At 44.6% G+C, this 23,259-nt stretch overlaps 1 protein-coding gene across 6 annotated transcripts in view; it reads right to left on the reverse strand.

Annotated features, from left to right (window-relative positions):
* Positions 1-263: 263 nt before the first annotated feature.
* The window catches only part of LOC129770880 (uncharacterized), a 273,533-nt gene continuing 250,537 nt past the window's right edge, over positions 264-23,259 (reverse strand). For all 6 annotated transcript variants that reach the window (XM_055774036.1, XM_055774041.1, XM_055774039.1 and 3 more), the window contains 5 exons: positions 17,661-17,781; positions 16,102-16,304; positions 15,928-16,041; positions 2,534-2,719; positions 264-2,463 (listed from right to left, as the gene is read on the reverse strand). In XM_055774036.1, the coding sequence (XP_055630011.1) occupies positions 579-2,463; positions 2,534-2,719; positions 15,928-16,041; positions 16,102-16,304; positions 17,661-17,781 (2,509 nt within the window). In that variant the 3' untranslated portion in view covers positions 264-578. The remainder of the gene's footprint in view (positions 2,464-2,533; positions 2,720-15,927; positions 16,042-16,101; positions 16,305-17,660; positions 17,782-23,259) is intronic.

The following is a 23,259-nucleotide window of genomic DNA, read 5'->3' on the forward strand; positions in this document are numbered from 1 at the left end:
AAATTTTCGTTGCACCTGCAATGACGCCCCGATTGTCGACACCTGTTGAATATCGCAGCGCACACCGTTGACAACTTACCAGCGATAATGTGTATTTGTCCGCGTGTTCTATCGCGTGTGGATATGTTGTTTTTCTATGACATTTGATTTAGCGATAAGCGAAAGGTAGGTTTATTATTCAAATAAGGTGTATCGCGTGAACGTAAACCCCCTTTTCATGATTGGTCATTTCGGCGTTCAAATTCTCGCTTATCGTTTCGCAAGATGTCTTTATTCAGTGTTTAATATTTTCAATAAAACTACACTTGAATTTTCTTAAAAATAACGGCTTTTTTGCGGTTCACTTACTAATGTATCCGTAAAATAATCATAGTCAGTACGGTTCCATCACCACCTCTAGATAGTAGGAGAGAAAGAGTGTGAATAATTTTATACAAACGGAGTGTTTGATACAATACGACTGTACTGAGAATGCTACACCGCATAATAACACATTTATGTTTCTACGAGTAAAAGAATAAATATTGCACAGAAGTAATTAAAACTGTTCGAGTTCCTAAATCAACTCGGATTGTTCATCAGTATAATCCCGAAGGTATGTCGGTCACTTTCGAGCCGAGGTTCGTCTGGCTTCGGCTCAACGCAGCTCCGCTGCTGGAGAAATTCATTGACGGACCATTGGATGATCGCAACTTGAAGTTGTGATTGCCATTGCTGATTTTGCCGGTTGACGAAATTCCATTGCCGTTGGAATGTTGAAGATTCAGGCGAGTCTTCTGGAAGCCATTCAATTTGTTCGCCCTCTGTTCACCCGTCATGACGATATCGATCATAGAATCCACCCCGTAGGCACCCATGCGATCGAGGTTCTTGGTAACCTTTTTCGCTTCCAACGCTGCTGTGATGTCTGGTTTGGGATACTTGCCGGCACTGTTCATGTCGGTCATGAAGAACACTCCGTTGAATTGCTGCGCTGGCGGTCCTGTCGGTACTTCCCTCTCCAGTGACTGGGCCCGGAACATTCGAGATTCTTTGTCCCGCGCATCCATAATCACGTTCAATATGGCCCGATTTGAATCTTTGGTCGGAGCACGACTTCGATGTATAGCCTGGGAATCGGCAGCGGTATGAATTACGTCCGGTCGTACAGAGTCATGGGCCTCCCCCTCTTTGAAGAAGCCATTGTCGATAAAGGACTTTTTCGGACCTTTTTTTGGACCTTCATCGTCAAAGAAGTTGATCTTGTTCTCATTGTTCACTAGCAGGAGATCATACCCGGAACAATCTTCATCCGAAGGGGCGGATATAAGATGCGCCAGGGAACGGGACTTGCGAGGTGGATGAGGTAGCAGATTCACAGGTACTATTTCGTTTTCGGCATTGACCTCTAAGCTGTAGAGCGTTTTGTCGGGAACTATCGGGTGGAACAAAACTTCATTTTGGTCGGAAATCTCCCGTTCCGCATCGTTGACAATATTTTGCAGTTCTTCAATAACATCCTCAATGGTGGCGTTTGTGTCGTCGTCATTATTACCTTCATGAACCGGTTCCGCATGATCGTGATTCAAAGAAATGCTAAATTTATGTGACTTTGAACTCGATCCATCTTTTGCGGGAAAGACGCGTGGTGGTTCGGGCGTGGACGATTGTCCAGTTTCCGAGCTACTGATGCCCTCATCGTCATTTTCCGAAGTATTCCTCTTAGGTTGTGGGGGTACCTGTCTTGGCAAGGCGATCGGTCTCTTCTCTAAGCTAGAACTGTTGGAAACATCGTGACTCTGGTTGCCCTTCAGCCTGAGCACTTCTCTCTGCAACTCGGCGCAACGTTCCTGTAGCCGTCTCTCCATTGTTGTTAAAACCGTTTTCTCTTCGTGCAGTATTTGTACTCGACGTTCAAGAATGACCAAACGGCTGCGAACTTGTTCTGCAGATCGTGCCTGTCCCTGTAGCTGTTCGATATCTATCCGGATTGCTTCCCACCGCTTGACTTCGATGCGAAGTCGCTCCAACCAGGGAGAAGTGGAAGAAATTATTTTACACATTTGGGCGGGATCAATGCCGGCTTGGTGCAGTTCTGCTTGAAGATAAAGTCGAACCTGTGGACTTTCAGCGCTTTCCAGAAAGGTGTTTACGAATTTCATTCCAACAGCTTGCAGCTCTCCCGAACCTCCCCCACTGTTTAGCATTCCGACCAACAGCCGGAATCGAACGGGTTCCGCACATCGGAGACGTAATGTGGATAGCGCTTCCGACACAGCCGTGTGTCCTTGCTGTTGGCTCCTTTGGGTCCCATCGCCAAGCGCCGATTTGTCGCATGCAATCGTCAGCAGCTGCAGGGCTACGATTCTGGAGCGGATTCCTGAGCCTGTGGCAGCCGCAGCCAGCGGCAAAAGTCCTATGGGTGTGGTTCCCAATCGGGCACCAGCTTCGGGACTTCTGGTGCAGCAGATGCTTAAACATTGTCTGCAATAACAATTGTTTATGTGAGAATATTTGAAAAAAAACATCGCTCTCGTAGAAAGGGAATACTTACAAGCACGCAAGTTCATCCAGCAGCGCTCTTCTCTGGTAGGACTGATTGGTTCGTGGCATTATTCCCGGTGCTGGCATTGTTGTGGTCCCATTCATCGGAGTGCTCTGGCTGAGCTGGACGGCACGCAAAACTTCGAGAAGCAAACTTACGCCGTCCAGTGGACTGGAGACGAATTCTTGGACGAAGCTGCGGAGTATATTATATGCAATAATGTTAGATATGTCATTCACCAATTCCTTTGCTATACGAGTATCTCATTTCTCGTCATTTCATACAGTAATTTCAAGTATAATTAGGTGTTGAAGAAATGTTCATCTTATTGAAAATTGAGACTCAGAAACTACAGAACCGATCGACATGAAAATTGGCATGTAGGGGTTTTTGGGGCCGGGGAAGGTTTTCATGATAGTTTGAGACTCCACCCCCTTTCTAAGGGGGGCTGCCACACAAATGAAACACAAATTTCTACATCACTCGAGAATTATTCAAGCAAATGAAACGGAATTTGGCATGTCGTGGTTTTAGGGTGTAATAAATGTTTCTATGGTGCTTAGATACTCCTCCCCCTCTCTTAGGGGGGTTTGCCATACAAATGAAACACAAATTTCTACATTGCTCGAGAATTAATCAAGCAAACGAAACCAAATTAGGTATATGGTGATTTTAGGGTGCATTAAATGATTCTATGGCAGACCCCCCCGGGTACTCCACCCGTTTCTCTAGTAGGAGGGGGGAGGTCTGCTATACAAATGAAACTCAAAATTCTGCATTACTCGAGAATTAATCAAGCAAACGAAACCAAATTTGGCATGCGAAGGTTTTAGGGGACATAAATCTGTTCTATGGCGAATAGACACTCCTCCCGTCTCTCTGAGGGGGGGGGGGGTGTACTGCCATACAAATGAAGCATACATTTTCGCATAATTCAAGAACTAATTAAGCAAACGGAACTAAATTTGGCATGTGGAGATTTTATGGGGAAGAAACATTTCTAAGCTGGTTAAACACTCCTCCCCCCTCTCTAAGGGGGTTTACCGTACAAGTATAAACGGAACACAAATTTCTGCATAACTCGAGAACTAATCAAGCAAACGAAAATTAATTTGGCATGTGGAGGTTTTAGATTGCAATAAATGTTTCTATGGTGATTCGACACTCCACCCCCCGCTCTTGGGGTGGGGTGTCGGACAAATGAAAAACAAATTTCTGCATAACTCGAAAACTAATCAAGCAAATGGAGCCAAATTTGGCATGTGAAGATTTTAGGGGGCACGAAACGTTTCTATGGTGAGTAGACACTCCTCACCCCTCTCTAAGGGGAGAATAGGGTAGGGGTCTGTCTTTATTCTATCATATTTTCTGTATCAAAAATTTATTCTATGTAACGGAGAAACATGTTATTTGCAAGTGGTTGAAAAATCTTGAACGAGAATTATGCCTGAAAATAATCTGATATTATAATGATGAGTTTTGGTAGAAGTACTAGGCATTTTTTAGTAATAGGTAAATTCAACAGGGTCGATTAGAAGAAAAATCAACGAACAGTTCTGCGATTGGACTCATTAACTTGCGCTTAGAAAGAAAACGAGAATGTTTGAAGGTATTGATAACAAAAAACAAATTTTCAGTCAGCTCGCGCAGTCCGAAGCCGCCGGACGCAAAGTTGTTCGTGTCCGTTATTGTGTTGGAACAATACCGTTATCGGTTTCGCTGAAGTGATTGTGTCGCTCTAACGGTGTTTTCTTTATTGCGAGAGTGAAGTGATAAGTAATCACAACCAGCGGGAGGGAGAAGTCCTCCACTGCGGGCGCTGTGAGCGTGTGCCGTTCCTCGTCATCGTATTGTGGTGCGATACACCATTGCTGTTGTGCCAAGCGATCATCACGTGGTTCGATTGGAGCACCGTTACAAATCATCCGCACCGTGCGCTTCAAGTATTTTAGTTTATATATATATTAGGTTAAGGATTTAAAAAAAAAAAAGAAAAAGTATAATTGTATATCTGCCATAATGGCAGAGTGCGATCCTCTTGATATGGACATTGAATCTGATGTTTCCTCCTCACTAACTACTGGGAAGTCGCTTAAACGCGTTCCCCCCTCAGACGATGTCTTTTCAGAGGAAGAGTTAATCAACCTCAACAAGCCCCCTTCAAGAAAATTGGCAAACTTTTCCACTTCGCCCCCTCAATCTCCCGCTCCCGCTTCCGATTATCTCCCGAACTTGCCTCCCAGCCCAACTGTTCCCGCTCCCGCTCAACAATCGACCTCGTCCTCCCCCTCAGTTGTCCCCTCTCCGCGTGTCAAGGTCTATCCAGAAGATGCATCTGGATCTGGCCCATGGGTTGTTTTCTTCCGGCCAAAACCCAACGGGAAATCGCTCAACGTCATTCAGATCATGAAAGATCTGACAAAAAATTATTCCTCCGTGGTCGAAATTAGAAAGGTTCGACCGAACAAACTGCGTGTTGTCGTGGCTGATCGGAAGCAAGCTAACGAGATTGTTGTCGACAATAGGTTCGTACTAGAATATCGCGTCTATGTGCCCTGCCATAACGTAGAAATTTCGGGGGTGATCACAGAAACGGGTCTGACGAGCGCATTAATAAAAGAGGGAGATGGCAGATTTAAAAAGCTCCCTTTGACGAAAGTTAAAATTTTGGACTGCCATCAATTAGGAAAAGTGTCCCAGGAAGAGGGAAAAACAAAATTCACGCCGTCCGACTCGTTTCGAGTAACTTTTGCTGGTTCCGCCCTCCCTGACTACGTTATGGTGGACAAATTGAGGCTTCCGCTGCGTCTCTTCGTGCCAAAGCCCATGACTTGCAACAAATGCAAGTCAGTTGGTCACACAGCAGACTACTGCGCCAACAAGGAGCGCTGTGCCACTTGCGGAGAGCAACATGTGGGCAAATCCTGCAGTGCGACTGAGCATAAGTGTCCATATTGCGGGGGGACCCCACATGAGCTCTCAGCTTGTGAAAATTACAAGAGTCGCTGGGAGAAACAGGAGCGCTCTTTAAAGGAACGCTCGAAACGCACTTTTGCGGAAATTTTAAAGGGCGCTTCTCCACAGGCCCAACAACAACAACATCCAATCTCCTCACACAATATCTTTTCCACGTTGCCAGTTGACGAAATGGAAGCGGACACAGCTCACGGGGGTACACCGTTTATTTCCCAAGGGAATCCCCGGCGCAAAAATGTGACCACTCCCAAAATTCAATCACAAGTCCCTCCGGTGATATCCCCTGTTAGCTTGCCTAAAAAAACGAGTGCAGCGGACAAGCAAAATCAGGTTCCTCCTGGCTTCCGTGGGAATAGTTCACCTTCGAACGACCCAGCACTCGAGGGGACATCAAAAACCCCAACTGTCCCTATTTTTCCGTCCAGCTCAACTTCCCAATCGGGATTTATAAAGTTGTCTGACCTTTTGGATCAAATCTTCAAGTGTTTTAACGTTTCCGACTCCATCAGAACCATTGTCATTTCAATGCTTCCAGTATTAAAGACAATTTTGCAACAATTGATGCAAACATGGCCCCTCCTTGCAATGATTATCTCTCTTGATGTCTAATTCAAATAGAGAGGTCGGAGATATCACTGTTTTACAGTGGAATTGTCGTAGTCTTATCCCTAAATTGGATACATTCAAATTTTTAATTCATAAGTTCAATTGTGATGTTTTTGCTCTGTCCGAAACTTGGCTTTCTTCGCGAGATGATCTCTCTTTCCATGATTTCAATATTGTACGCTTGGACCGTGATGACAGATACGGAGGGGTGCTATTGGGGATCAATAAGTGCCACTCATTTTTTCGAATTGACCTTCCACCTATTGGAGGGATTGAAGCTGTTGCTTGTCATGCAAACATCAGAGGCAAAGACCTCTGTATTGTCAGCTTGTATTGGCCTCCGAGAGCTGCGGTTAGCCGCAAGCAACTTGTTGACATGTGCTCACTCCTTCCTGAGCCACGATTGATCTTGGGAGACTTCAACTCTCACGGAACTGCCTGGGGGGAACAGTACGACGACAATCGTTCATTGTTGATATATGACCTTTGTAACAGCTTCAATATGACCGTTTTGAACACTGGGGAAACAACACGTGTACCTAAACCTCCTGCTAACCCAAGTGCTTTTGACCTCTCGCTTTGCTCGAATTCACTATCGTTAGATTGCAAGTGGGATGTAATCCAGGACCCCAACGGTAGTGATCACTTGCCAATCAAAATTTCCATCACCATTGGGTCGAATTCTTCTGAATCTATAAACATGGCATATGACCTCACAAGACACATTGACTGGAAAAAATATGCGGACGCGATTACTCTAGCCATCAATTCCAGAGATGGTTTACCTCCATTGGAGGAGTATAACTTCCTTTCTCGTTTGATCTATGACAGCGCAGTTCGCGCTCAAACGAAACCCAATCCAGGTTCCACCATTTTCCGAAGGCCTCCCAATCTATGGTGGGATAGCCAATGTTCCAAGCTTTATGTAGAAAAATCGAATGCATTTAAAGCTTTTCGGAAACGTGGTACTCCTGAAAATTTTCAAACGTATTTAGCCCTTGAGAATCAGTTCAAAAATTTGATCAAAGGGAAAAAACGTGCTTATTGGCGAAATTTCGTGGGAGGTTTGTCACGAGAAACGTCAATGAAAAAATTATGGAAAGTGGCTCGAAACATGAGAAATCGCTCTTCATCCAATGAAAGCGAGGAATATTCACATCGATGGATCTTTAATTTTGCACGAAAGGTTTGTCCTGATTCAGCTCCTGTGCAAAAATTTGTTCGAGATATACCACAAGATAGGTGCGATCTTGATTCCGAGTTTTCGATGGTAGAATTCTCTCTTGCTCTCCTTTCATGTAACAATTCTGCTCCGGGATCGGATAGAATTAAGTTCAACTTGCTGAAAAATCTCCCTGATGTGGCGAAACATCGCTTGTTGAACTTATTAAATCGGTTTCTGGAGCATAATATTGTTCCAGATGATTGGAGACAAGTACGAGTTATAGCTATTCAAAAACCCAGAAAACCCGTGTCCGACTTCAATTCGTACCGCCCAATAGCAATGCTGTCTTGTATACGGAAATTGTTGGAGAAAATGATCTTGTTTCGCCTTGATCGATGGGTTGAAACGAATGGCCTACTCTCAGATACACAATATGGGTTCCGCAGGGACAAGGGGACGAATGATTGTCTTGCGTTGCTTTCTTCAGAAATTCAATTGGCTTACGCCGAAAAAAAACAAATGGCTTCAGTATTCTTGGACATAAAGGGGGCCTTTGATTCTGTTTCAATAGAGGTCCTGTCAGACAAATTACACTCTCGGGGTCTGCCGCCTCTATTGAATAATATGTTATATAACTTGCTTTGTGAGAAACATTTGAATTTTTCTCACGGGGATTCGACAGTAAGTCGGGTCTCCTACATGGGACTCCCCCAGGGCTCATGTTTAAGCCCCCTTTTGTACAACTTCTATGTAAGCGACATCGACAAATGCCTTACACAAAATTGCAACCTAAGACAACTTGCAGATGATGGAGTGGTGTCTGTCGTAGGATCAAACGAATCCGACCTGCAAGGACCCTTACAAGATACTTTGAACAATTTTTCAACCTGGGCCATTGGGCTAGGGATCGAATTCTCCACGGAGAAAACAGAGATGGTGGTTTTTTCTAGGAAGCATAGACCAGCAAAACCAAAGCTTCAACTTTTGGGTAAACCGATCACTCATGCTATGTCTTTCAAGTATCTTGGGGTCTGGTTCGACTCCAAATGTACTTGGGGGGCCCATATTAGGTATCTGAGTAAAAAATGCCAACAAAGAATAAACTTTCTCCGTACAATTACCGGCACCTGGTGGGGAGCCCATCCCGAAGATCTTCTAATGTTGTATCGAACAACTATTCTCTCAGTGATGGAGTATGGCAGTTTCTGTTTTCAATCAGCTGCCAAAACACACCTCATTAAACTCGAGCGAATTCAGTATCTTTGTCTCCGTATTGCGTTGGGATGTATGCCCTCAACGCATACCATGTGCCTCGAGGTTTTGGCAGGCGTACTCCCACTAAAAGATCGCTTCAATTTATTATCTCTTCGGTTCCTCATCCGGTGTAAGGTTATGAATCCATTGGTGATCGGAAATTTTGAGCAGCTGATCGAGCTAAATTTTCATTCTGGATTCATGAGCTCATATCATGAATTCGTCTCCATGCAGGTTGATTCTTCTTCGTATATTCCCAACCGTGTTTGTTTTCCTGACTACATCAATTCCTCTGTACATTTTGATCTGTCCATGATGCAGGATATCCATGGAATTCCAGATTATCATCGATCGGGGATCGTTCCTACGATTTTCGAAGCAAAGTATGGGCGTGTCAATTGTGATAATATGTACTTTACTGATGGGTCCTCTATGAATGAGTCCACAGGATTTGGAGTGTTCAACAAATTTTTTAGCACCTCACACAGTCTTCAGTATCCTTGCTCAGTGTATATTGCTGAATTGGCAGCAATACACTGGGCGCTGGACAGCGTCGCCTCACGACCTGTTGAACACTATCACATTGTAACGGATAGTCTTAGCTCTGTCGAAGCTATCCGTTCAGTGAGGCCGGAAAAGCACTCGCCGTACTTCCTTGAGAGAATACGAGAAATTTTGAGTGCTTTATCCAGACGCTGTTATGTCATTACCTTTGTCTGGGTCCCTTCACATTGCTCAATTCCGGGTAATGAGAGGGCTGACTCATTAGCAAAGGTAGGTGCAATTGAAGGCGAAATTTATCAGCGTCAAATCGCCTTCAATGAATTTTATTCTTTAGTTCGTAAAAATACCATCGTTAACTGGCAACGCAAATGGAACGAAGATGAATTGGGCCGGTGGCTCCACTCAATTATCCCTAAGGTTAGCCTCAATCCGTGGTTCAAAAGTCTGGAATTGAGTCGGGACTTTATTCGCACCTTCTCCCGACTCATGTCCAATCACTGTTCGTTAGACGCGCTGCTTTTTCGTTTTAATCTTGCCGACAGTAATCTCTGCGGTTGTGGCCATGGTTACCACGATATCGAACACGTTGTTTGGTCGTGCGAGTTGTATCTTGTCGCCAGATCGAATTTAGAAAACTCCCTTCGGGCTGGAGGAAAGCAGTCCAATGTGCCGGTGAGAGATGTGTTGGCTCGGTTAGACCTTGATTACATGTCCCAAATATATGTTTTCCTTAAAGCTATCGATCTTCGAGTGTGATTGTTTATACATCCTTTTCCCCTCCTTTTCGTCCTTCGCGAGCTATCGGTTCCCTTCCTACTAACATTAGAATAAGTTAAATTATAAATACATATTAGATGTAAGGATAGTTTTAAGAATTGAGTGTGAAGTGTCAGTGTGAATGAAAATGTGAATGTGAATGTGAGTGCGAGTGTAAACACACATCTCCTTACATCCCATCCTTTTCCTAATGAAAATGTGTCACCCTTCTAAACTCGAGTCGACCGCGAGTAATCGGTTTCCTATTTCATTAACCATAGAATTAAGGAAACAACATGTTGATATATGCTAGTTGAAATATAGTTAAGAGTTTGGCTCCATTAAACTTATGTAACTGAGCCTGTAAAAATAAACGGATTAATAAAAAAAAAAAAAAAAAAAAAAAGGTTAGGTTCTCAAATGGGGATCAACATAGGGTAGGAGCCTGCCTGTTGGTCTCAAATGTTCCTATCTCACGCCTCCACGAAGATCATATGACGACATTTTTAGATCGGGCGTGAACTGGAAACACACACCTGGTCTTGGCTCCGAGAACGGGTGTCGAAAGTGGCTAAGTGAGGGGGTGCGAGCGAGTCAGAGCGCTATATCTCTCCCGGGGAAGGCCTCCCGGGTCATGGAGGCCTTGCCAACCCGCTGTCTCCCGGGCAAAGGAGATACACCCAGAAAATGGAGCTACGTTCACGAAGAATACTCAGAATGCGATCGCCCGAGGAGGGTCCCCGAACTGGAGCTGGTCCTGGAACGGGCGTAAGAGCGAGCGGCCAGCGGCTGGAGGGCGATGTGCAAGAGCGGGCCACCAGCCGGGTTCAACCCGAAGAGCTACCGCCACACGGAAACAGCAGCCATCGACATCACCAACGAAACGCTGCGCCTACGAGGCGTGTTGCGACTGTCAGACGACAGTCGTCCACACTTGTGGGTACTACTAGGCGACGGATCATGTGGACACATGAAATGAATGAATTCGTGATCCGCGCCTATTACATCTGCACTGCTTTGGAGACGGACATGAGCGGTCGCCCTCGAATACTCGCAATGTTCGAGGAAGCGTATCCAGAGTTCGTCGGGAGGCTTGACCAAAACGCGATGAACGCGAGGCGTAGAGCGATTGTACGCAACAATATGCTCTCCCAAACGCAAGTCGACGAGATCAAGCAGCAGGTGCAGAGAGAACTAAGCTCCAGAACAAGCAGAGCAAGCGATGTGTCGAGACGAAGTTCAGTACGGCTGAGCAATTCATTCGCGAGTGGGGCACGCGAATCAGCACCAGTGGAGGCCACAGTACAACAACCCCCTGAGCCGGAAGATCCACAGCCAGATCAACAACTACTACGCGATCTGGTCTTCCATTACGACGAGGCGATCTCACAGTTCCGCGACACGGACCCTTTGTCGCGCCCCAGGATCCCGAAGATGCAGCATTCCCGCAGGCTGACAAGTGCAGTAAAGCTCATGAACGAGCACGTTCTTCCGCTGCACTTGGTTGATGCTGAGAACATGGAGGAGCTGCAACTGAAAGTTTACTGTGCTGCTTTGGCGACCGCCAAAAGTTTAGGATACCGTATTAGGCCAAGAGGCGGACTGCTCCAACATCTCCGTGAAAGGCGTGAGCCTCCATGGCGAAGGAGATTGGAGCAACGGATCCTAAACAAGCGCGCCGCAATTGGAAGACTGATGGCGTACAAAAGAGGCAGCAGATCGGCGAAATTATGTCGCCAAGTTGCTGTGATCGTGCGGCCTACTGAACTTCGCCAGCTGGGAGCTCACCAGCTGACGGAAAAACTCGACACACTGGTACAGCAATTGAGCGTCCTTACAAAACGGCTGAAACGTTACTCTGACTCTGCAAAGCGCCAGGAACAAAATCGGATGTTCAGAGATAACGAAAAAGCGTTCTACGACCACATTAGCGACGAGAAGCCCGACTACCGCGAAGGTTTGCCAGATATTAGCGATGTGACGAACTTCTGGGCTGGTATTTGGGAGACCCCAGTACAACATCGCGACGGGCAAATGTGGTTAAGACGGGAGCAGGAGAGTTGTGGTGAAATTGGAGAGATGCCAGCTATCATCGTCGAAGAGAACGATGTCCGCGAAGCCTCGCGGTACCTGAGGAACTGGGCAGCACCGGGCCCCGATGGTGTTCAGAACTTCTGGCACAAGAAGCTGACCGTCGCACATCAAAAGATAGCTGAGTGCTTCAACAAGGTGCTACGTGACCCACACAACCTCCCTGAATTCGCCACCCGTGGCGTCACATTCCTCCTCCCGAAAGACAGCAACACATTGAACCCATCAAAGTACAGGCCGATAACGTGCCTATCGAGTCTGTACAAGATATTAAGCAGCATCATAACCGCCAAAGTTTCTGCCCACTGCGAACAACACCATATCATCGCAGAAGAGCAGAAAGGATGCAGAAAAAATACGCATGGCTGCAAAGACCAGGCCATCATCGACGCAACCATAGTCGGCCAGGCGGTTTATAATCAGCGAAACCTAAGCATGGCCTATATCGATTACAGGAAGGCTTATGACTCCATACCTCACTCGTTTCTCGTCCGGGTATTGGAGCTCTACAAAATTGATCCCGTCGTCGTTAGGTTCCTGCAGCATGCGATGAGGCAGTGGAGCACGTCTCTGCACCTTAGTGATGGGGAAAATGTGTTGCAGTCTAGAACGCTGCAGATAAAGAGGGGGATATTCCAAGGCGACTCTTTCAGCCCGCTTTGGTTTTGTCTGGCACTGAACCCCCTCAGTAGGACGCTCAATAGAAACGGTCATGGCTATAAAATAAGGTATGGCGACGGCGCCCACGAAGAAGTGACCCATACCTTTTACATGGACGATCTCAAGGTCTACGCTGATTCACGTCAGCGTCTAGGTGTAGCTATCCGGGTTGTCGAAGACATAAGCAGGGACATCTGTATGGAGTTCGGCCTCGACAAGTGTCGCTGTGTCCACCTGCTGAAAGGACAACTTACCGAATCCGGAGGCTACGAGGTCTATGACGGCGAGTTTATAAGAGACATGGTTCGTGGCGAATCCTATAAATATCTTGGATTCCGACAGCTCACCGGGATTCGCCACTCCGACATCAAGACGGAGCTGCGAGACAAGTTCTTGAGTCGAGTGAACTGTGTCCTGAGGACTTTCCTCAACGCGGGGAACAAGGTACGCGCGATCAACACATTCGCGGTTCCCCTGCTGACCTTCAGTTTTGGTGTAGTCAAATGGAGCAAAACTAACCTAGAGGACCTTGAGAGGAGGATGAGGAAAGCATTCAAAGAGGCCGGAATGCACCATCCTCAATCGGCACTGGAGAGAGTTTCACTACCACGCAAAGAAGGGGGACTTGGAATCGTCGACATTTCTGCACTGTGTGTTGCCCAGGTACGACAACTGCGCGAGTACTTCGCAGAACGCGCCAACCAAAACGCGCTATACCGGGCTGTCTGCGCCGCCGACAGAGGATACAGCGCTCTGCACTTGGCGCAAGCGGAGTACCAACTCAACTGCAATCTGCAGACAGTGGAGGAGAAGATTGCAGCTTGGAAGCAGAAGGCAGTGCATGGTGCCCACCCCCATCAACTGGACCGGCCACACGTCGACAAGGCCGCATCTAATCTGTAGCTAACGCGTGGTGAACTCTCTTCAGTAGTAGAAGCCGACATGATAGCCATCCAGGACAGGATAATGCCGACGAGAAACTGCAGGCGGTACGTCTGGCATCAAGACGTTGATGACATTTGCCGGATGTGCCATCAACCAGGTGAAAACATAGAGCACATTATGGGAGGCTGTCCCGTTTTGGCCAACGCAGCCTACACCGAGCGCCACAACAACGTGGCCCGTATTGTTCATCGACAACTGGCGCTCCAATGTGCTCTACTGGAAGACAACGTACCAAACTACCGGTACCTGCCTGCACCTGTCCTGGAAAATGACCGTTTCAAGCTGTACTGGGATCGCACTGTTCTGACCGACCTCTCGATCCACCACAACCGCCCAGATATAATGGTTTACGACAAGAGCGACCGCAAAGTCACCATCATCGATGTCGCTATTCCACTGAACCAGAATCTGGAGGAGACCCACGGTCGCAAAATCTGCAAGTACCGACCATTGGCCGTGGAGCTCAAGGAACTGTGGGGGCTAAGGGAGGTCCCAAGAATTGTTCCAGTCGTTCTCTCTGGAACTGGAATTGTCCCGAAGACACTTCTGGAAGCGCTAAAGGTGTTGAATATGGAGAAGGAATTGGCCGGCATCCAAAAGTCGGTCATCCTTAGCACCTGCGCGATTGTCCGACAATTCCTCGGTCAGGACTAAAACAGCACGAGCATGCAGATACGTGCATTCCGCAGAGCCTAGTCCCCCTTTGGCATTCAGAAGCCCGGGGGCAGGTGAAAATTCTGGCTAGGTTCGCCTAGTTAAGAAGTGAGATAAGTCTGCCAAAAAAACAAATTTTGGGCGGGACGAAGTTTGCCGGGTCAGCTATTATATGAATACAATCTCAATAGCGTGAAACAATAAAAAATCATATTTGTCCAATTTGACTGTTTTTTAAAATTGAGGAAACGTAAAAAAGTTTTAAACATATTTTTTTTTCAAACGGCCGCCATTTTGTCAGAAAACATGTATTTGATTTGTCCAAGGTTCATGGGATAGCGGAATCTTTATTGATTCAGAATCTGTTTGATTTTTGTTTGTTTCAGATAGCCAGAAGAGTTTGAATCGTTTGGGCAATGACACTACTTTTTTGATCCCCCTCACTTCATTAGCTTGTAACTATTCTAATCATGAATATTTTTTACCGCTATATTTTTGTTGTATTGTTAAAAGATAGATAAACAAAAAAATATATAATGGATACTAAAAAATTTTTTTTTTCGGATCTCGAAAAAAATGCCCGAAATTCGTGTTTTTACACTAGAATACTCCCTTAATGAGTTTGAAAAGTAAAGAAGAAACATGACCAGAATGGGTGTAAAGCAATAACAAAGTAATTTTAATTTTTCAACACGTCACTAAATATTTACATCACATTTGAGAGCCCTTTCAATAATAGTCAAACGAAAGAAAAGCTACAGGCAAAATGATGTACCCAGTTTAAGCTATTTTAACGCTCATATATTCATCCAACTCCAAACTAATATAAAACACTCCCTGTTAGCAGTTATTCCCACGCTCATCGTACGGGAGATGTTTTGAATATCAGTCGCCTCTGAGTGCGTAAACAGCATTTCATTTGAAACTAAACAGCGAATTTTAGTTCACTTTTATTTCCGTTGCATAACTCGAACAATAATGAAAAACTAAAGTGCGTCATTTTGTCTTGCCATATCTACGCCACAGAGAACACATCGGTGCTCCGGCCTGCTAGCGATCCATATCGGTATGATTGGCCATTATAATGCTGCTAGCTGGATGCTCTTGGTAGTTCGCATAAGGCTACGACGTGCCGCTCAAAACGAGCTCGTCATCAGCTGAGATGAACTCAGCGGTGGCTGAGGTCGCGAAATTAATCCACCCAGCGGTAGCAGTTTATCGCAATCGCATCATTCAAGCCGTGCTAATTACTTCATTTACTTTCGGTTTGCTCCGAGGACGGGGTTGTTGGGTCAATAGCGGAAAAATGGTACAGCAATAATGATGGATGATCACGGGTTTGATCCAATCTGTGGGAAGTTTTGCTAGTTTTTTTTTGTGGATTTTGCGTAGAGACAAGCTATTATCTTAAAGGATTACAGCACATAATTAATAGTTGGGGGGAAATATAACGGCGAGCGATAGACATTTGAGCTTCTCTCTTACTTTATCCGAAAGACGAATGCAAATTTCTTTGAACAGACGTATGAACGTGCATATAACGTTCGATTATTCGTAGTCAAAGGGCAACAAAAGTCAGCAACATTTATATATTTATGCTCAGGAAGCAAATTGAATCTTCACGGTATTCCACTTTTACGAGAAAATACCGTAAGACGAGCTCGATCATGGGCACAACGATTGTTCCAATCAATAATACCCATTGATGGTAAAATTAGCACTAATGCACTGCTTCTCAATATTGAAAGGGTGAAAGCCGATTCCGGTCGGAGTTCAAGAGAGTGCATGTTACCTTGGAAATGATGCCCGCAAGTCCGCTCGTAGTTTCGTGAGCAAATCGGTCACTGAACCAAACTGTCTAAGAGTCATTTCGCTGTCCATCTCCGGCGGCGCTGGAATTGGTGACCTGTGGGTGTTTATGGAAAGATTAATTTACTAGAGCACCCTGACATCATTTTTTTCTCACCGATATTCAGAATTTTTGTGCGGCAGTGTCTGAGAGCGGCTGATGGCATCGGCGATTTGCTGTTGTTTTTCGTTTTTGGATTCCTCCCCAAGGGAGGTGTCGTACACGGATTTGAAATTACCATTGGTGCCCCGGCGGCCATATTTCTTGAGGGACATCACGTAGTCTTCCGGGTTGAACACGGGTGGTCTCTGGTTCTCTTGCTAAAAATTATTGAACATCTCAATTATCTACTTTTTTCGACTTATTTATGTGGCAAAAATACGATGTAAAGATGATGTTTTCATACACCTACATATGTGTGACCCAGATGATATGTTTCATATTTAGACAATAATTTACTTGTACATAGTATGAAAATATGACAAACTGAATAATCTTGTTACATTATTGACCCAAGTTTTTCGCCAAACAAGATAGAAGATAAAGGCAAGGCTTAATCGAATCCTTCAATTCCAAAACAAAATCTAGTCACGATAAGAAACCCAGTTACTTTCATCAGTATACTCTCATCAGATTTGTAATGGGTGTTCTTTACAAATATAGAACTTTTAGTTGGTAATACTATTTGATATGTGTGCCTTTTTGGCAAGTGTCACTTGTTTTGTGTTATGATTTGTTATTTTATCATGAATATACTGCTCCAAAAGGAGCAGTTCATTCACGATGAAAGGAGCTCTGAAAGCTCTAAGAGAGTTCTACAGGTTCCACTCTCAGATTATCCTATGATATCTTCCGTCGACGCATGTTGAAATGACAGAGTACTGTGTACGATTAATCATAGATAAATATAGTGTCAGTTTGATTAATTGCATAGCAGTTCTCTCGATTCAAGTTGGTGGCTCTCATCATTAACACTCCGTGGGAGGCAATATGTTTTGAGACACGTCGGGAGCATTGAGCCTGAGAATCACCGTTTGATTTATTAAACCTTTCTGCCTGTATGAACTTTTTTCCTTACAGAAACAGTTGCTAATTACTATTGATAAAACCCTATATATTCTAAGAATACGTAAGAAACAACTCGGTGATATGGAGATGATGTATTGAGCGGGCGGGATAATCCAAAAAGTACGAGATGTGCCTACCAGATTAGTTGCGCCCAACGAAATGTTAATGGGAACGGCAGATCAATTGACTGGAGGAGGCCACAATGTTGATTGCTCAGGAATGAATCCGAAATCTCCAGAAAATCTTATTCTGTAAAAAGACTATTTGAATTCTACTCGAAAGCTATAAAACTGGAGAAATAAAACATTTGAGAACACATACTAAACTACTTGGACGAGAATAACAATGGAAATAGAAAAGTATTTTATGGGACACTTCCCTTCCCTCCGTGACTGTATAGATGAGACCCCGGCGTTGTTATTGGATATTTGAAGCTATAATAATCGGAATCCGTACAATGAGAATGAACTACTACTACCAAGCGCAACTGAATGTGTTCTTTGTTCAATTTCGCTGGTTCAGATCGCGGAGAGCGACTACGAAGTGAATAGTTTACCCAAGCTCAAATTCAATCTCCGTTGTAGAAACATAGAAAAATACAAACTTACCTTAATGTTCGAATTCCAGCCAAGCGTCATTTCGTTCACATCCGGTGGTCCTATCTGTGTGGCCCCCGGGGGGCTCTTCCCTGCACTCGGTGCCATTTGGTAGGAGCAGTATGATATGTCACTAAAAACGCACAAAAAAAAAATCCGGAAATAATACATCAGTATGGTGTAGGCGAAGACAACAAAAATGTTTAATTTATGTTATGTTCATTGAAGGTGAGATGGCATCTTCGGTAAATGTTGACGAATGTATGTAGGAATAGCGCGCACATTATCGGACAAATGGCTTCCTGTCAACCCCATCATGCGTTTGAAGTGAAGCCTTCTTGGTCGAAGCTTATTTTGTCACGTGCCATCATCATGACGAACAGATTTGTAGATCACACTCACGTATAAAAATTACGCTTGCAAACTAATGTCCATTAAGGGTAGATACACATAAATAGCGGTAGAATATTCAAACTCCAGCTACGTTTGTCCGCCTCGGCTTTTCATTGCGTTTACTTTTTTCTACATGGATGCTCCCACAACTATCAACATGTTGGCTCGGACTAAATTCCGCTCTCTTGTATAGAAGTGGCAGATACATTTTCCTCAGACATTTTCTATCCTGTATCTGGGACTACAAGCAGCCTTTTCCGCGCACCCTTCTTGGATAAAATGAATCCCTGTTTGGAAAAACGTGTTGGGCGATAATTTGCAGTTCTTTTCAAATCAGAGGAAATTTGTCGCGGTATATGTCGTCTAAACGGCTTGGTATTTTTTTTGTGACACAAAATGTGAAGCAGTAGAATTCGTGATTGAATATGGACAGTATATGGACAGTTGAGACAAACTAGAATGAATCTTAATCTAAAAAAAACGCTATTGATTTGATATTTGGTTGCAAAAGGCTGATCTCCCGTGAAATATACGATCAACAGTTCTCGAAGATGAAAAAACTCAATTTTATTATTCAAAATTTGTATAAAATAATCAATAACATGATCCAAAATTTATTGGCTATACGTTTGTTGGTTCCTGCCGTCGAAGTCGACCTTGTCCTGCAAGGATTGGCCACCCTCTAATAGCAATAAAAGCACTGGTGCCGGAATTCTGTTGACCATTCGTGTTCATTATAAATTACGGTCACTGTCCTCTCCCGAAAGCTTGTCGATTGAGCGATTGTGACTGTCGATTGATGCGAATAACTCAACGCTCTGTATAGTTTACACCTGTATAGTGTAAACGAACGTTTCAAGATCCTTAACGCTTAACGCTTACCGCTTAAAGGTGGGACCAGAATGCCGCGCTATGCGTGTTTTGACTCTTCATTTTAAATATGTGTGTTTCCATTTAGTCGAACACAATAATGCGTTGCGTTATTGGCATCGTTGTACTAAACGCATTTGTTCTAAACTGCTTGCGCCGAATTTGCGTCGATAGTGGCATGGTGTCGACGTCTGGTGGCAACATCAAAATAGGGCCATAATTTGGGTCCCAAACTCGTTAGAGTAATCTCTATCAGATTAGAAGACACGAAGCCGGTTTTTAAATTATAAAATTTGAATGAAAATTTTCACATTATGTTATTTGATTACTTGAAACACGTATTTCTGTTGGAATGGAATGAATGAACACGTTTTCAAAATTAAAATTATGAATGAAAATTAGCTTTTCCATATCAAACTAGTATTCTATTTAAATGAAAAATATTTTTGTTTGCAGGTGGTGAAAAAGTCTCGCACGAAAAATGTTTATGAAGACAACTCTATATTATGATGAAAAAATTCAGCAACAATGTTAAAATTGGTGACCGGAATAAATCGCCACAGTAAACAACTGCAACAGAAACAACCGCTTAGAAAAAGTGTAGTAGGCTAGAAATATTTGGCGCGGGAAAAACATCATGTGCCTCACATTTCTATTATAAATTTATTCTCTTGTTCTCGTTTTTCGAAATTTATTCTGAGGACAATGTAATGGGGACGAAGTCCCCATTTGGCGAGGATAAGGAATCGAGGCGGCCCATGCCGCCAAGATGACGCAATCCGAGTCCACCGCCGACCCGCCGTCGGAAGCGGCGGTGTCTCGCACGCAAACCTGGGATCCACTGATTGCCCGGTTAGTTTGAAACATAGGATACGATCCTTTAGCAATGTCCGACCGAGCTCTAGCGAGCGTCGGACGGTATACGTCTGCCCGGGGCGTTACGTTTGCCTGGGGCGATACGTTTGCCCGGTTAATTCTTGTTTTGAAATACAATACCGCGCCACAATATTTATAGCCTACTACACATTTTATAAGCGGTGGTTTCTGTTGCAGTCGTTTTCTGTGGCGATTTATTCCGGGAACCGTTAAAATTGTTTATGTATGTTTATATTATGTTTATGTATGAAATGGTTGAATGAATGTCAGAAACACATGTTTCATGTAATGAAATAACATGATGTGAAAATTTTCATTCAAATTTTAGAATTTTAAAATCGGCTTCTTGTCTTCTAATCTGATAGAGATTACACTAACGAGTTTGGGACCCTTATTTGAAGTTACCACCAGACGTCGACACCATGCTACTGTCATTGCGAATTCGACACAAGCAGTTTAGAACAAATGTTAGCGTTTAGTACAACGATGCTAATGACGCAACGCATTATTGTGTTCGACGAAATGGAAACACACATATTTAAAATGAAGTGTCAGAGCACAAATGTCGCGACGCGGCGCATATCGCGGCATTCTGGTCCCACCTTAAGCGTTAGTGGTGACGCGAATGCTAGATTGTGACTGCAAATCAACAGACTGTGTTGGCCGAATGTTTTAGTACAAAACGCAAGCAATGACAGCTAATGAGAAGCAACGCACAACGCGGCATTCTGTTTCCACCTTAACGCTCAACGCTCATACAGGTTCAAGGCTCAACGCTCAGCACAAACGCCCACACACAGGTACGTGCATATGCACACACAAACACACAGCTGCAAATACATGCTTAACACGTTATGCCCGGATTTTTTCTTGCTGCGCTTTCATTCCATCGCGTTTGCACAATATCAGTGTCGGTCCCAGACCCTAGAGATACTTATTGTATAAATAGAAGATAGTCAGCAATTTGACTAGAAAGTAGTCACATTTTGTAAAACATCCGAAAACAAACCGTATATATTTTCATTTTAATATTTTGTAACTGTCAGTCCCAGTCAGTCAGATCTTTCCTAACAAAAAGCTCAACGTCGACCCCTAGGGCTGGGCGACGCTGGGCTCAACATGTTAAACACGCTCAAGCCGCCGGCGGTGGACGGGAATTAACCCTTTCTCTACAGCAGTATGCTCCGTCGGAGTGCTACCGCTGTACGGAGCATTGAGCCGAAAAGTATGCACATCGCACTGGTGTGATCGATGAGCCGTATCACTCTCATGTCGTCTAAAGACGACGCTCGTACACACAGCTCATCGCGCGGATGTCATCTATAGACGACGCTCGTAGCGAAAGGGCTAATCAAAGGCGTGTAATAGTACAACCAAATGGGTTCCCCCAGTATGATGACCACCTGAGTGAACGTCATAAATAACTACATGTCGTCGAACGAAAAAGAGCGTCGTGAATTAATCCTGCGCACTCATTTCGAGAATCCGGAGTTGTCACATCGGGACATCGGTAAGATGCTGGGAATCGTCCAATCCACGGTCAGCAGAGTACTAAAACGATATTGCGAGAACCTAACCATCGACCGGAAGGTGAAGAACGGCAAAAATGGATGCTCCGTCAGTGAAAAAGATCACAAGCGCGTAGTTAAGCAGTTTAGACGTGATCCGAGAAGTTCGGTCCGGGATGTCGCCAATAAGCTGAATTTGTCATGTTCATTCGTCCAGCGGACCAAGCAGCGGGAGGGCCTGCGTACATACAAGGTTCAGAAGGCTCCTAACCGCGACGAAAGGCAAAACATGGTGGGGAAGACGCGAGCCCGGAAGCTGTACACCGAAATGCTGACGAAGCCGCATTGCCTAGTAATGGACGACGAAACCTACGTCAAAGCGGACTTTCGTCAGCTGCCGGGCCTGTTGTTCTTCTCCGCAGAGGACAAATTCAGCGTTCCGGAGGAGATTCGCATGCAGAAACTATCCAAGTTTGCCAAAAAGTACATGGTGTGGCAAGCGATCTGCTCTTGCGGAAAGCGGAGCGCCCCCTTCGTGATGACCGGCACGGTAGGTTTACCTTAAGGAGTGCCTACAGAAGCGCTTACTACCACTATTGAAGCAGCACGAGGGCCCGATCATCTTCTGGCCGGATCTCGCTTCGTGCCACTATTCAAAGGACGTGTTGGAGTGGTACGAAGCTAACGGGGTCACCTTCGTGCCAAAGGAAATGAACCCGCCCAACGCGCCGCAGCTTCGCCCAATACAGAAATATTGGGCGATTATGAAGCAGGCCCTCCGGAAGAACCCAAAAGTTGTCAAATAGGAGGCGGACTTCAAGAGAAAATGGATTTGTGTTAAAAAAAACTACAACCTGACGTTGTACAGAACCTTATGGACGGGGTAAAGAGGAAGGTGCGAGCATACGGGCTTGGGCTCGAAGTATGAATAAAAAGAAAATGCCAAAAGTTGTTTGATAGTTTTTATTTTACTGTCTAAAATATTCAAAAGGATCGGTCTACTGGGCGAATTTCTACAGCGTTTTTTCCGTGATGCAATTTGATGTGACACACCCTTTAATCTAAAAGACCCTGTACGAAGCAAAACAGAAGGTCAGTTTAGGAACACTATTTTGACGTCGATTTGGAACCATATGTTTAGGTCGGTTCAGGGCCACCCCGACTGTTTTTCAAATAACGGCGTCTGTAGTACATATTAGGACTACCTTCCCCTATAGTATTTACTTTTTACTATCTAACACGTGTAATTTTGAAACCGAGGTCAAGGATTCATGATACGATAGTCAGTATCGTAACTACAAAAGATAATAGCATGGGACAAAATTTCCTTAATTCCTACGTTTATTAAGCATTCTAAACATATTTCGATGCCCTGTCGAGCAGTATTAGGTGATCAGCTGCTTCTTCGTTTGGGTCACGAAATTATTGGAGTAGGTTTCTCGGTTGAAGATGTGCCCTAAAATTTTCTACTGTTCACAGCTGTAGAAGATTGGGAGGGTTGGCGATCTTCGGTACAACGTTTACATTCAGTCGGCCCATCTCCTCCAATGATCTTTTGCAATTATGGGCCAAGTTCAGTTTGGGCCAAAAGACCAAATCTTCCTTGAAGTGATACTTCTTGTTGAAGGCGGTAACCTCCGGCAGGCACAGTTACTGTATATTTCCCCGTTGACCGCAAGTTTCGAAGAAAAGGACAGTGGCTTGGACATTCTGTTTTCGCTGATCGACAGCCAAAAGAAGACTTCTTCTACCCGAACAAACAATCGACTAGGTAAGCTCAAAAATGCCCACCTGGAGGAGTAACACGTTGCGATGAAAGTGAAAACATAAAGTTTAGCGCAAACGAAGCGATGGAGCGAGGAAAAACAAACAGAGAGGAATTTAGCGTGTCGTTAATTGGCGCTTTGCTGCACTGATTGCAATTATCAGCCATGCAACTGCTGGGAGGAGGAAATGGTTGAATG

Source organism: Toxorhynchites rutilus, chromosome 2 (assembly GCF_029784135.1).
Source record: "Toxorhynchites rutilus septentrionalis strain SRP chromosome 2, ASM2978413v1, whole genome shotgun sequence".
NCBI classification, from domain to species: domain Eukaryota; kingdom Metazoa; phylum Arthropoda; class Insecta; order Diptera; family Culicidae; genus Toxorhynchites; species Toxorhynchites rutilus.